At 47.9% G+C, this 15,408-nt stretch overlaps 2 protein-coding genes across 2 annotated transcripts in view; both read right to left on the bottom strand.

Annotated features, from left to right (window-relative positions):
* Positions 1-14,191, bottom strand: part of SPATA21 (spermatogenesis associated 21) — a 46,974-nt gene extending 32,783 nt beyond the window's left edge. The window contains 3 exon segments of the mRNA XM_055262229.2: positions 7,783-7,867; positions 9,554-9,688; positions 13,918-14,191. Of these exon segments, the coding sequence (XP_055118204.1) occupies positions 7,783-7,816 (34 nt within the window). The 5' untranslated portion in view covers positions 7,817-7,867; positions 9,554-9,688; positions 13,918-14,191.
* LOC129472521 (neuroblastoma breakpoint family member 1-like) overlaps positions 1-15,408 on the bottom strand; it is a 705,345-nt gene that overhangs the window by 255,715 nt on the left and 434,222 nt on the right. The gene's annotated exons all lie outside the window — the stretch shown is intronic.

Raw genomic sequence — 15,408 nt, 5'->3', positions numbered from 1 at the left:
CCTGCCTCAGCCTCCTGAGTAGCTGGGATTACAGGCACCTGCCACCATGCCCAGCTAATGTTTATATTTTTGGTAGAGACGGGGTTTCACCAGGTTGGCCAAGCTGGTCTTGAACTCCTGACCTCAGGTGATCCACCCGCCTCAGCCTCCCAAAGTGCTGGGATTACAGGCTGAGCCACCGCGCCCGACCTAGATGAATCTCAAATAGTCATGTGGAGTGAACGAAGCCAGACAGAAAGAATGTACACTGTACAATTTCATTTGTGTAAAATTCCACGAAATACAAACAAATCTATAGTGATATTTGGTGGTTGCCTGGGGATAGACTAGTGGGAGGGGGGATGAGAAAGGGCACAAGGAAATGGTTGGGGTGATGGCTATGTTTGCTTTCTTGATTGTGGGAATGGTTTTGTGGGTGTGTACATATGTCAAAACATTAAATTGTACACTTAAAGTATGTGCAAGTGTATGCCAATTATACCTCACTGAAGCTGTTAAAAATAAATCTTACCAGGCTGGGTGCAGTGGCTCACACCTATAATCCCAGCACTTTGGGAGGCTGAGGCGGGCAGATCACAAGGTCAGGAGATTGAGACCATCCTGGCTAACATGGTGAAACCCCGTCCCTACTAAAAATACAAAAAAAATTAGCCGGGCATGGTGGCGGGTGCCTGTAGTCCCAGCTACTGGGGAGGCTGAGGCAGGAGAATGGTGTGAACCTGGGAGGTGGAGCTTGCAGTGAGCCGAGATCACACCAGGGCACTCCAGCCTGGGCAACAGAGCAAGACTGTCTCAAAAAAAAAAAAAAAAATCTTACAGATAAATAAAAAAAGATCTTGTGGTCAAATAAGTTTGGGAAAGGCAATATACTCTAACCATATCTTTTTAAATTTTTTTATTTATTTTATTTATTTATTTATTTTTTGAGACAGGGTTTCACTGTCACCCAGGCTGAAGCACAGTGGTATGATCTTGGCTCACTGCAGCCTTGACCCCAGGCTCAGGGGATCCTCCCCATCTCAGTATCTGGAGTAGCTGGGGCCACAGACATGTACCACCACATCCAGCTAACTTTTGTATTTTTTGTAGGGACGGGGTTTCACCATGTTGCCCTGATCTCAAACTCGTGGGCTCAAGCAATCCTCCCGACTCAGCCTCCCAAAGTGCTGGGATTACAGGCACGAGCCACGGCACCTGGCCTCTAATCATATCTTGCAAAACCTTACAAAGGCTCAGCAGCTAGTAAACTGCTTCCAGGATATCCTAGCATACAGAAACCTGTTTCAGCTTTCTTAAACTCAGCATGTCTGTATATTTGTTAAACTATACATGTCTGTATATTATCTGTATACAGAACCTGGCACCTCCTCCCTCCCCCCTGCACCCATTGACATACCGTGGGGCCACTCTGGAAACAAGACTTATTTTTATTTTTTTGAGACGGAGTTTTGCTCTCATCACCCAGGTTGGAGTGCAATGGCGCGATCTCAGCTCACTGCAACCTCCACCTCCCCCGTTCAAGCTATTCTCCTGCCTCGGCCTCCTGAGTAGCTGGGATTACAGGCATGTACCACCACACCCAGCTAATTTTATATTTTTAGTAGAGACAGAGTTTTACCATGTTGGCCAGGCTGGTCTTGACCTCAGGTGATCTGCCTGCTTCGGCCTCCAAAAGTGCTGGGATTAACAGGCGTGAGCCACCACGCCTGGCCTGGAAACAAGACTTAAATGCTTGTGATGTAGGCTGGGGGAATAGCCCAGTGACCCACAGACTGAGTGCTTGACATCTTCAGGGTACAGAGGGGAGCAAACACTCTGTCACCCAGGCTGGAGTGCAGTGGCCTGAACATAGCTCATTGCAGCCTTGACCTCCTTGGGCTCAAGGGATCACCCCTGCCTCAGCCTCCCAAGTAGCTGGGACTACAGGTACATGCACCAGAATGGGGGGCATGGTAGGAGGGGGGCTCTTTCACCTCCTCTGTGGTAGGTCATTCCATACCCTTCTTCCCAGATCTCCTATGTTACCTGGCAGCTCTCAGGAGGCTGATCCTCCCCGGTTCCCCGGTTCCATTGCCTCCTCTGCTGGCCCTTGATCTCCTTTCCGGAGCCCAGCTGCTGCAGCCCTTCAGGTACTTCAGGAACCCAGGAAGGCAGCAACCCCAGCTCACTCTGATCCTGGCCTGCTTGCAGCTCCTGGGACCCTTCCTGGGGGACCCAAGAGGACTGTTTCTTCCTGGAGAAAATAGACAAAGTGACACTTCAGCTCCCAGACTGGGGCACTGTTTTATATATTTTTATAGGGCTAGGCATACCATAGGTGCATACCTAATCCCTAGAAGGACCAATGAAGGACTCACAGGAATTCCCCAAATCATAGAAACTTTGATGTCAATGTTTGGGGGAGTTAAAATTTAAACTTTCACAATTATTTGTAGAGACAAGGTCTCGCTATGTTGCCCAGGCTGGTCTTGAACTCCTGGGCTCAAGCAATCTTCGACCTCGGCCTCCCAAAGTGCTGGGATTAGAGGTACGCGCCATTGCATCCAGCCTAGAATTTAAGTTTTATAGTATTTTTTAACTGTTTTTCAGAAAAAAATGAAACAAAAATCAGAACTGGGATGCAGAGAAGACAAGAGATTTGAGCCTAAGTTCATAAAGCTAAAGATAACTGTTCAAAATTTGAAGCTGTGTATATCCGATCTCACTTTAGTATTCTGGAGTATTTCCTCCAAGTTTCTTCCTATGCATATGTTTGTTTGTTTATTTATTTATTTATTTATTTATTTATTTTTTGAGACAGAGTCTTGCTCTGTCACCCAGGTTGGAGTGTAGTGGCATGATCTCAGCTCACTGCAACCTCCACTTCCTGGGCTCAAGCAATCCTCCTGCCTTAGCCTCCCAAGTAGCTGGGACTACAGGCATATGCCACCATGCCTGGCCAATCTTCATATTTTTTGTAGAGATGGGGTTTCACCATGTTGTCCAGGTTGGTCTTGAACTCCTGGGCTTAAGTGATCCGTCAACCTCAACTTCCCAAAGTGTTGAGATTACAGGCGTGAACCATGGTGCCTCGCCATATATATATATATATTTTCACTCTTGTTGCCCAGGCTGGAGTGCAGTGGAGTGATCTTGGCTCACTGCAACCTCTGCCTCCTGGGTTCAAGTGATTCTCCTGCCTCAGCCTCCCAAGTAGCTGGGATTACAGGCATGTGCCACCACACCCAGCTAATTTTATATTTTTAGTAGAGATGGGGTTTTGGCATGTTGGCCAGGCTGGTTTTAAACCCCTGACCTCAGATAATCCACCTGCCTTGGCCACCCAAAGTGCTGGGATTACAGGTGTGAGCCACTGTGCCCGGCCTAATCTACTTTTTTCAATTAACATCATAGCCTACGTTTTTCCCATGCTAAAAATCCTTCAGAAACATGCTTTATATGTTTTTTATGTTCATTAAATGTATAAAATTCCATATTTTAAAGCTAACCATCATTAACCATTTCCCTATTGTGTGGGCGCTTAAGGGGTTTCTAATTTTTTAGTATTTAAGTGTGACAGTGAAAGTCTTTGTGCATGAAACTGCTTGAATCACCAATTATTTCCTCATGGCCTATTTCCAGAAATGGGTGAGGATAAAGGTAGTTTCAAGGCAGTTTAAACAAATTGCCACGTTGATGAAACAGGTATGCTTAAATGGTTTCTATTTCCACCAGCATGGTAGGCAGTAGTTGACTCAGTGGGCCTCGGACCTGGCTTGAGTTGTCTCTCCCAACTTTTCCTGTAGAGGAGGCTATTTAGGAGCTTCTGGTTATAGTCAAATCCAACTAAGCCAGCTAGTCTTTACTATTTCTATTATCCAAGCCTTTCACTTTGCCTCTATCTGGCTCGCTCTTGATTTTCTCTTTTTGAATACACTCTTGCTGTAGAAAAAGTTTTAAAAAAACACAAAATTTAGAAAACAATTACCTGTACATCTTTATGTGTTCCTGTGTTTCCTAACCTTTTTTTGTTCATTATTCTATTAATTCAGTGAATCAATATTTATCGAACATTTACTATGTGTCAGGCATGGTACTAGGCATGAGGGCTTTGAGGCTGAACCAGGTATATGATGCTCCTCAAACAAGACACATAAAAGATGTTTGTGGTCTCGTTGGGGGAGTTCAGACAAAAGGTTAACACGAACTCCTCAGTGCAACTGGTGCAATGAAAAAGAAGGACAAGGTGCTGTGGTGGGTGGAGCTGCCTTGGCCTGGGAATTCACCATTCTCTCTCTCCCCCACAGGTGGGCTACAGGGGGTTTTCTCCCGGACCTGTTCTCTGGAAAGCCCCTCAGCTCACCCTGGTCTTGCTGGAGGCCTCTGCTCCTGGGTTCTGAGCTCTGAAGGCCCCTTCTCGAATGCATCTCTGTGTCTGGGCCCCTTCTCTGGCCCTCCTGAAGCTAATGAGAGCTGCTTCCTGCTGCCCACTTCCGAAGCATCCAGAAACATGACCTGGACAGAGATATCCATGGCAGTGGCTTGAGGGCTGGCATTGAGTACCCATTCTGGAGTGATCCCTCCCACTCCTCCCTGGGCACTCTCCTGGCCTCAAGGACAGGGAGGTCCCATGCCTGACTGGGGAAGCTGTTGGAGAGGGGTGAGCAGGTGCCGAGAGGCAGGGATGCAGGGCCCGGCCCTGCGGTTGCTGTTGCTCAGCACCTAAGGCTCCGGTATGAACTGGAGTTCAGATTAGTACCCGAGACAAGGGGATTGCCTTAAGGACAGCTTGAAAGAGCACCCTGGGGGACTCCAAGACTCTCACAAGGTCCAAGAGAGGCCTTCAACAATTCCCATGCCTTCAAAACGCAGGCTCTAGTTTCACTCTGTTGCCCAGGCTAGAGTGCAGTGGCACAGTCTCGGCTCACTGCAACTTCCACCTGCTGGGTTCAAGCGATTCTCCTGCCTCAGCTTCCCGAGTAGGTGGGATTACAGATGTGCCCCACCACGCCCAACTAATTTTTTTATTTTTTATTTTTTTTGTAGGCCAGGCTGGTCTTGAACTTCTGACCTCAAGTGATCCGTCTGCCTCAGCCTCCCAAAGTGCTGGGATTACAGGCATGAGCCACCGCACCTGGCCTGAACCGGGTTTTGATCACTATCATGGTCTGTCACTCTCCAACTGGGTGACCTGGAGCCAGTGACTGAGACCCAGCTCCAAGCATCACCGGAGCCAGCAAACTCCAAACAAATGGACTTAATTAACTCATTGACATTGATATAATACAAGATTCTGATGTGAGCTAATACTAACAGGCACCTACTATGAGGCAGGGCCTGTGCTAGGTGCCTTAGTCAACACCATAAAACAAATGAGGCTGCAAGGGGTGCAGTGACATGCCCAACGTCATACAGCTGGGTAAGTGGTGGGACTGGGACCCCATGACGATGCTTGTTGAAAAAATAAATGGGTGGATGAAGGAAGCCCTGAATGTTCACCTCTAGCCTCTCTCCTAGCCTCCTTTCCTAGCCTCCTCCCCTCCAGGCCCTCTCCCTGCCCCAGGGGAAGTGAGGATTTATAACAGAGGCTACAGGGAACATACCCAAGGGCATGTTGACTTCTTATTTTTTATTTTTTGGCTTTTTTTTTTCTTTTCCTTTTTGTGGAGAAGGGGGTCTCGCTATATTGCCCAGGCAGGTCTCAAACTCCTGGACTCAAGCTATCCTCCTGCCTCTGCCTCCCTAAAAGCTGGGATCACAGGGGTGAGCCACCACGCCTGGCTTTTTTTTGTTTTGAGACGGGGTCTCACCATGTTGCCCAGGCTGATCTTCAACTCCTGGGCTCAAGCAATCCACCCACCTCTGCCTCCCAAAGTGTTGGGATTGCAGGCATGAGCCATGGCACCTGTCTGACTTTTTATTTTATTTTATTTTATTAATTAATTTGTTTGTTTATTTATTTTTGAGATGGAGTTTCACTCTTGTTGCCCAGGCTGGAGTGCAATGGTGCAATCTCCGCTCACTGCAACCTCCACCTCCCAGGTCCAAGCGATTCTTCTGCCTCAGCCCCCCGAGTTGCTGGGATTACAGGCATGCACCACCATGCCAGGCTAATTTTGTATTTTTAGTAGAGACTGGGTTTCTCCATGTTGGTCAGGCTGGTCTTGAACTCCCAATCTCAGGTGATCCGCCTGCCTTGGCCTCCCAAAGTGCTGGGATTATGGGCATGAGCCACTGCGTCCGGCCGCCTGACTTTTTAAATGGTGATATCTTTGGCCCTGAGGAAACTGGATGGTGAGGAGGGTCTTCCTTATGCTCTTCAGTTCATGCTACTTGGCACATTCAAAAAGAGGCTGGCAGGGCACAGTGGCTCACACCTGTAATCCTAGCACTTTGGGAGGCCGAGGTGGGCGGATCACTTGGGGTCAGGAGTTCAAGACCAGCCTGTCCAACATGGTGAAATCACATCTCTTCTAAAAATACAAAAAAATTAGACGGAAATCATTTGAACCCAGGAGGCAGAGGTTGCAGTGAGCCATGATCACACCATTGCACTCCAGCCTGGGTGACAGAGCAAGACTCTGTCTCAAAAAAAAAAAAAAAAAAAAAGAGGCCGGGTGCGGAGGCTTATGCCTATAATCCCAACAATTTGGGAGGCTGAGGCAGGCAGATCACTTGAGCCCATGAGTTCAAGACCAGCCTGGGCAACATGATAAAGCCTTGTCTCTACAAAAAAAAAAAAAATTAGCAGGATGTGGTGGCACATGCTACACCTATAGTTCCAGCTACTCAGGAGGCTGAGGCAGGAGGATCGCTTAAGCCTGGGAGTTCGAGGCTGCAGTGAGTCGTGATCGCGCCACTGCATTCCAGCCTGGGTGAGAGAGTGAGAGCCTGTCTGAAAAACAAGCAAACAAACAAACTAATAAACATATTTGATGGAAAGAGGCTGAGAGCTGTGATGGAAGCTTAGGATGCAGGCTGGGCGCTGGGGAGGGGCATGGAGGGAAGCCCCGAGTAGCTCTCAGGAGAATAAAGCTGGGCTGGAAGCTGTGAGGGGAGTTTGGAGGCCATGCAAGGCACCTAGAAGAGCAAGTAGGCAATTCTGGGTTTGCTCACCCTGCAGCTCTTTCCGTTACAGAAGCCAGCATTGTTTTTGGGAAACTTCTCTTCTCTATTCAGCCCATGGGGCTCAGTGGAACCACCTATCACCTCTGTCTCCATTGTATCAAGAGATCCAGACCACTCCCCACTGCCATGGTGACTGGTTCAAGGATGAGCATCTGACCACAATCTGGGCCAATGACAGTGATGCTAGAGACTTGCTTCAACTATTGCAAAGAGGCTCACTTCCTGTTGGAATGCTAAACCAGCGGGTGTAAGATGGGAAGATGTAATCCTGGAGTGGCCAGGGCCATCCTTGCCATCTTGCAGGGAGAGCTTGCTTGAGAATGAATCCAACACAGAGGAACATAGAGTCAAGAGATACTCATTTAGCACCTTGATCTAGCCATACCTGAAGTCTATGAATGCCTGTGTCAGTTACCCAAACTGATGTATTCTCTTTTCTGCTGAATCCAGTTTGAATTGGGTTTTGTGTCCATTTTTAACAGAGTCTTAACTAAAGCAGCTGGGGAGGAAGCCTGGGCAGGGGAAGGGAAATGTGCCAGCTAGGAGTGAATGGATCAGAACACGGGGTGCAGGTCCCTACCTTGCTGACTCCTGGTATGATGGGCTCAACACCAGCCCTCTTTATGGTGATCCTCAGGCCAGGACTTGGCTGGGTCCCTGGAGCCTTGGTTCTACCCTCTGTGTACATCTGGGTGTTTCTATTGTCCATGATGCCAGGGCCAACACGGGTGCCAAGTGAGGGGCATCAGCTACTGTGCTCCTACAGGAGAAATCCAATCAAGCGTCCCACCAAGCCCATCAACTAAGTGCTGCTTCAGGAGCCCACGTGGAGCCTGTAATGTAGACAGCCTGGCTCGAGGGAAGAGGCGGGGCCAGGCCTGGCAAGGAGAGGCATGCAGCAAAACCAGAGAGCTAGCCACATGCCATTTACCCACATGCTTTTCCTAGTTCTCACAATGAGCCTGAGGAAAAGGGGCTCTGGAAGGCACAAGACTTGCCCAAGATCTAACACCTGCTAGGTTGCAGATGAGGATTTGAACCATGGCCTGTTGAATCCCAAAACCCAGGCACTTTCCCCAACTGCGACACTTCCTAAAGGGTATTCTTTGGCATACTGGTCCCTTGAGATGCTCCAAGGGGCCGGACACGGTGGCTCACGCCTGTAATCCCAGCACTTTGGGAGGCCGAGGCGGGCGGATCACCTGAGGTCAGGAGTTCGAGACCAGCCTCAACATGGAGAAACCCCATCTCTACTAAAAATACAAAATTAGCCGGGCGTGGTGGTGCATGCCTGTAATTCCAGCTACTCTGGAGGCTGAGGCAGGAGAATTGCTTGAACCTGGGAGGCGGAGGTTGCGGTGAGCCGAGATCGTACCATTGCACTCCAGCCTGGGCAACAAGAGCGAAACTCCGTCTCAAAAAAAAAAAAAAAGGAAAAAAGAAAAAGAGATGCTCCAAGGGGTTCCAAGGCTAAATGCCTTTGGACAGTGCTGTGATAAGCGAAATGATACAGGCTTTTTCCTGTACAACTTCTCAGAGCCTTTAAAATACTAATGTGCCTTTTAAAGAGAGTCCAAGAATGTCACAGCTGCTCCTGCTATAGATGAAAACTCCATGTTCTTAGATGGGGCTAAGGAACAGGAACTAGAGACATCTGTCCACCTGTCTCAGGGCCCCAAGGTCTCCAGCGGCAACCTGCAGTTCACCAAAGCACCCACACCCTGCCCTGGACACATCCTTTCTTTTTCTTTTTCTTTTCTTCTTCTTCTTTTTTTTTTTTTTTTTTGTTTGTTTTGAGATAGAGTCTCGCTCTGTTGCCCAAGATTGCAGTGGTGCAATCTTGGCTCACTGCAACCTCTGCCTCCTGGGCTCAAGCAATTCTCCCGCCTCAGCCTCCCTAGTAGCTGAAATTATAGGCGGCCACCACCATGCCCGGCTAATTTTTGTATTTTTAGTAGAGATGGAGTTTCACCAGGTTGGCCACGCTGGTCTTGAACTCCTGACCTCAAGTGATCCGCCCACCTCAGCCTCCCAAAGTGATGGGGTTACAGGCATGAGCCACCACACCTGGCCATTTCTAAAGCCTTTCTTACTGTCTCTCCTCCACCTCTTTCATCCAACCTCATATTCAGCTATGCCACCACCCCCTACACAAACTTTCTGTTTTAATCCAGGCAGGCTCCTGCAATCCTAGTCCCACAGACCCCAGCCTCTGTGCCCACCTCCCATTTTTTCTATCTTTCCAATAGCCCCCAACCCATCCTTCAAGCTCCTCCCTCTTCTCCAAGTTTCCAACCATCTCAGCTCTCTCTCCAGCCACTGAATTCCTTTGAGGCAACATCAGCGCCATTTCTATGGGTACCTGGACCCCCTTTCACTGTTAACTAGTTTCCAGTAGTAAATCCTAACCCCCACGCCCCTTCCTCCCATAGTGAGACCATATGACCTTGAAGATCTTGATGGTGCTTCTTCCACTTTAAATCATGGCAGGCCCGCCAGCATCCATGGAAGAACCTTCTATGTGCTGGAAACCTTTGTACAGTATTCTCCTAACAGCCCTGTGAAGTCAGTGGGTTCAGCCCTGTTTTAAAGATAGGGCAATTAAGGCTCTGAGCAATGTCTTGTCTGATACCACATGGCCAGTCTTCAGAGGAACTGGATTCAAACCCAGGCCCATCTGACTCCCATGGCCGCTCATCTCACTATATCATTTTGCCTACAAAGAAGCCTAAGTCATTCATGCATTTCCTTGTGCAATCAATAACCGTGTAATGACACGTGCCCGTGCTAGGGACAATGTCAGGCCTTGGGGGATACACTGGGTGTCCTGACGGTTCCCACAGTTTACCAGGGACACAGAGGAGGCGCACTTAATAGCTGCTGACCCAAGTCCACACTTCCTTTTCCTGCCCTCCAGGTCCTTCCTGCAGTTAGAGCTGCACCTCTACCGTGCAAACCAGACCGCAGCTGGTTTGGTGGGGTGACCTCCCACCTCTGGTGCAGCTCTGGCCTCACAAAGGACCAGGCTGTCACCTGGAGCAGAAAAGTCAGGACTGTGGCCAAGTCCTTCTCTCTTGCCTTGGAGTTCCTTGCCCCTCCCCAGCCTCTTTCTCATTAGGGTTCCACTAACCATTCCCGCTTCCTCTGACTCTTCCTGTCTCAGGGGTGGATGAACCACCTAGGGAAAATCTCCCCCTATGCCCCTCAAACACACCCCCTATTGTCCACTGTCTCTGCCTGAGAATGTACAGGCTCAGCCTTGGAATTGTCAGGCCCCAGTATTACACAAACTGAAGTTTTATGGAGGCAGAAGCCCCAGAGGGGCTCCAGCCCCCATCTGTCCACATCTGGAGCTTGCTAACTGTGAGAATCTAGACAAGGAGGGGAAGCCCCAGCCCTAGCAGAGGGGCTTGGAATCCAAGGGCAGAACTGGGAGAGAAGTTGACAAATATCGACTATGTCACCCTTTCAGATCACTTGGGACCCTTTTCTGTTTACAGCTTTATTGAAATTTAACTCACATACCATACAGTTCACCCATTTAAAGTGTACAATTCAACAGCTTTCAGGATATTCACAGAGTTGTGTCACCCTCGCCCTAATTCTAGAACATTTTTATCACCCCAAAAAGAAACCCCACACCCTTTGGCCGTCATCCCCAATCTTCCCACCCCAAACCCAGCCCTAGGTAACCACTAATCTACTTTCTGTCTTAGTGGATTTGTCTATTCTGAACATTCCATATAAATGGAATCATACTATATATGGTCCTTGGTGAGTAGCTTCTTTCACTTAATGTCATGTTTTCAAGGTTCATCCATGTTGTAGCACATATCAGAATTTCATTCCTTTTTATGGCTGAGTAATATTTCACTGTATGGCTAGACCCCATTTGGTTTATCCATTCATCAGTAGATAGAAATTGGGGTTGTTTCTTGTTTTTTCTTTTTTTTTTTTTGAGACAGGGTTTTGCTCTGTCACTCAGGCTGGAGTGCAGCAGTGCAATCATAGCTTACTATAGCCTCAAACTCCTGGGCTCAACGGATCCTCTCACCTCAGCCTCTGAGTGGCTGGCTGGGACTACAGATGCATGCCACCATGCCTAGCTCGTCTTAAAATTTTTTAAATTTTAAATAGAGGTGAGGTCTCATTAGGTTGCCCAGGCTGCTCAAAGTCCTGAGCTTAAGTGATCCTCCCACCTTGGCCTCCCAAAGTGCTGGGATTACAGGTGTGAGCCACCATGCCTGGCCCATTTCCACATTTTACCTATTATGAATAACGCTGCTATGAACATTCATGTACAAGTTTTTATATGAACATACATTTGCCTTTCTCTTGGTTATGTATATAGGAGCGGAATTGCTGAATCACATGTCAACTCATGTTTAGCTTTTGAGTAATTGCCAGACTTTCTCAAAGTGGCTGCATCATTTTACCTTCTTACCAGCAGCATATGACTGCTCCAATTTTTCTGCATCCTCTCCAACACTTGTTATTATCTGTCTTATTTCTTTCTTTCTTTATTTTTTGAGACAGGGTCTTCCTTTATCACCCAGGATGGAGTGCAGTGGTATGATCATAGCTCACTGCAACCTCCAACTCTGGGGTTCAAGGGATCCTCCCACCTTAGCCTCCTGAGTAGCTGAGACTACAAATGCACACCACCACACCTGGCTAATTTTTAAATATTTTGTAGATGGGAATCTCACTATGTTGTCCAGGCTGGTCTTGAACTCCTGGGCTCAAGGGATCCTCCCAACTCAGCCTCCCAGTGTTTTGGGATTACAGGTGTGAGCCACTGTACCTGGCCTTACTTGTCTTTTTTATCATAGCTATACTAGTGGATGTGAGTGTAAAGTGTTATTTCATTCTGATTTTGATTTGCATTTCCCTAATGGCCGATAATGTTGGACATCTTCATGCACTTATTGGCCATTTGTCTATCTTCTTTGGAAAAAATGTTTATTCAGAGCCAGAGCCTTCGTCCTTTTTTTTTTTTTTTTTTTTTTGAGATGGAGTCTCGCTCTGTCGCCCAGGCTGGAGTGCAGTGGCCTAGTTCCGGCTCACTGCAACCTCCGCCTCCCATGTCCAAGCAATTCTTCTGCCTCAGCCTCCCTAGTAGCTGAGATTACAGGTGTGTGCCACCACACCAGACTAATTTTTGTATTTCTAGTGAGATGCGGTTTTGCCATGTTGACCAGGCTGGTCTCAAACCCCTGACCTCAGGTGATCTGCCCACTTCAGCCTCCCAAAGTGCTGGGATTACAGGTGTGAGCCACCATGCCTGGCCCCTTTTTTTTTTTTTTTCAGACAGGGTCTTACTCTGTCCACAGGCTGGACGGCAGTAGCATGAATGTGGCTCACCATAGCCTTGACCTCCTGGGCTCAGGTGATCCTCCCATTTCAGCCTCTCAAGGTGCTGGAATTACAGGCATGAGTCACAGCACCCAGCCTGCCTCTGTCCATTTATAATTGGGTTGTCTTTTTATTATTGCATGGTAAATGTTCTTTATAAATTCTAGATACATGTCCCGAATCATATATATGATTTGCAAAAATTTTCTCCCATTATGTGGATTACACTTTCACCTTTTTGTCTTTTGAAGCACAAAAGTTTTAAATTTTTGTAAAAGTTCAATTTATTGGCTTGGTGCAGTGGCTCACACCTGTAATCCTAGCACTTTGGGAGGCTGAGGCGGGCGGATCACGAGGTCAGGGGTTTGAGACCAGCCTGGCCAACAAGGTGAAACCCCATCTCTACTAAAGATACAAAAAATTAGCTGGGTGTGGTGGTGCATGCCTGTAATCCCAGCACTTTGGGAGGCCGAGGTGGGCAGATCACCTGAGGTCAGGAGTTTGAGACCAGCCTGACCAGCATGGAGAAACCCCATCTCTACTAAAAATACAAAATTAGCCGGGCATGGTGGCACAGGCCTGTAATCTCAGCTACTCAGGACGCTGAGGCAGGAGAATTGCTTGAACCTGGGAGGTGGAGGGTTGCAGTGAGCCGAGATCGCACCATTGCACTCTAGCCTAGATGACAGGGTAAGACTGTCTCAAAAAAAAAAAAAAAAAAAAAACTACAGATAGGGTGCAGTGTATACTGCTCAGGTGATGGGTGGACCAAAGTCTTACAAATCACCACTAAAGAACCTACTCATGCAGGGCAAGGTGGCTCACGCCTGTAATCCCAGCACTTTGGGATGCCAAGGGGGGCAGATCACTTGAGGTCAGGAGTTTGAGATCACCCTGGCTAACATGGTGAAACCCTGTTTCTACTAAAAATACAAAAATTAGCTGGGCATGGTGGTGCATGCCTGTAATTCCAGGTACTCAGGAGGCTGAGGCAGGAGAACCGCTTGAACCCGGGACATAGAGGTTGCAGTGAGCAGAGATTGCACCACTACACGCCAGCCTGGGCAACAGAGCAAGACTCTGTCTCAAAAAAAAATTTACTAATGTAACCAAAAAACAAAACAAAACAAAATAAAACAAAAAAACCTTAGTCATGTAGCCAAATACCACCTGTACCACAATAACCTATGGAAAAATAAATAAATAAATAAATAAATAGTTTTAAAATCAGGAAGTGTGAGTCCTCCAACTTTGTTCTTTCTCAAAATTCTTTGGGTATTGAGTGCCCCTTTTATAAGTGGTTTCCTCATCTGAAAAATGAGAGAATTTCTCTTGGAAATATCTATGATGGCAGGAAAATACAGTAGAGAAAGATAAGTGACGTATCATATATATGGCTGGAGGCTGTCAGGGAAAGCCTGTTCACCTCACACCCCACCTTGGCCCTGCACCTACCAGAAATCAGCTGGGTGAGTCACAGTGAGATTTTCCATCCCTGCTCACCGCCTCGCACACAGGATGGACTCTGTCTGAGTCTATACTTTGCCTGTTGGCTTGAATTGGATTTTTTTGGTATACAGGGCAGTTAAACTGGGAATAGATGGCAGGTCCAATTATTCTCAACAGCAGAGGTTTAGGAATGCATTTCAGGAATGTCCAGCCATGTGGTTAGGGTTTGAGAATAAGGCAAGGGGCTGTGTGACCTCCAACTACTGGACAGTGTCATTTCCCCCAGCTTGTCACTGGTTCAGGTGCCCCCATTACACAATGAAGATAACAATCGTTGCCTTGCCAACCTCACAGTGATTATTGTGCCAGGGTACTCTCTCCCAGAAAGCCTTCCCTGACTGTCCCCAGACTGTGTGGAGTTTCTTTTCTTTGCTCCCACAGCCCCCTGTAAATTTGCTTCATTATAATACCTTTCATTCTGCGTTGCCAATGACTGCTTTTCTCTCTGTCTCCTCCAGTCTGTGAGCTCCAGGATGGTAGGAGCTGGATTGGCCGCATCTCAGTGACCCCAGTACTCAGCACCTGGCATAGGGTATGTGCTCGATGCCTGTCTTTGTTAGACTGAACAGAACTGAAAGTGCTCTGAATGGCCGGGTGCGGTGGCTCACACCTGTAATCCCAGCACTTTGGGAGGCTGAGGCGGGTGGATCACTTGAGGTCAGGAGTTCTAGACCAGCCTGGCCAACATGGTGAAACCCCGTCTCTACTAAAAATACAAAAATTAGCCAGGCATGGTGGCGCATGCCTGTAATCCCAGCTACCTGGGAGGCTGAGGCACGAGAATCGCTTGAACCTGGGAGGCAGAAGTTGCAGAGAGCCGAGATCATGCCATTGCCTTCCAGCCTGGGTGATAGAGTGAGACTTAGTCCCCCCCCAAAAAAATTGGAAAATAAGGCCAGGTATGCTGGCTCATGCCTGTAATCCTAGCACTTTGGAAGGCTGAGGCAGGAGGATCTCTTAAAGACAGGAATTCAAGACCAGCCTGGGCAACATAGCAAGACCCCCGTCTCTACAAAAAGTAAGAAAATTAGCAGGGTAGGGTGGTGTGTGCCTGTAGGCTCAGCTACTCAAAAGGTTGAGGCAGGAGGATCCCTTGAGCCCGGGAGTTTGAGGCTGCAGTGAGCGATGATCGCACCATTGCACTCCGGTGTGGGGTGACAGAGAGAGACCCTGTCTCAAAAAAAAAAAAAAAAAAGGAAAAGAAAAATAACCAATATTTGCAAAAATGTGAAGAAATTGAAACCCTTGTGAATGTAAATGGTGCTGCTGCTGTGGAAGACAGTTTGGAGGCTCCTCAAAAAGCTGAACAAGGCTGGACATGGTGGTTCACACCTGTAGTCCCAGCTACTTGTGAGGCTGAGTTGGAAGGATCACTTGAGCCCAGGAGGTTGAGGCTGCAGTGAGCCGTGATCATGCCAAGGCATTCCAGCCTGGGCA

This window comes from Symphalangus syndactylus, chromosome 22 (assembly GCF_028878055.3).
Source record: "Symphalangus syndactylus isolate Jambi chromosome 22, NHGRI_mSymSyn1-v2.1_pri, whole genome shotgun sequence".
Lineage (NCBI taxonomy): Eukaryota > Metazoa > Chordata > Mammalia > Primates > Hylobatidae > Symphalangus > Symphalangus syndactylus.
Note: the sequence above shows the minus strand (reverse complement) of the source record. Positions and strands in the feature narration are given on the sequence as shown.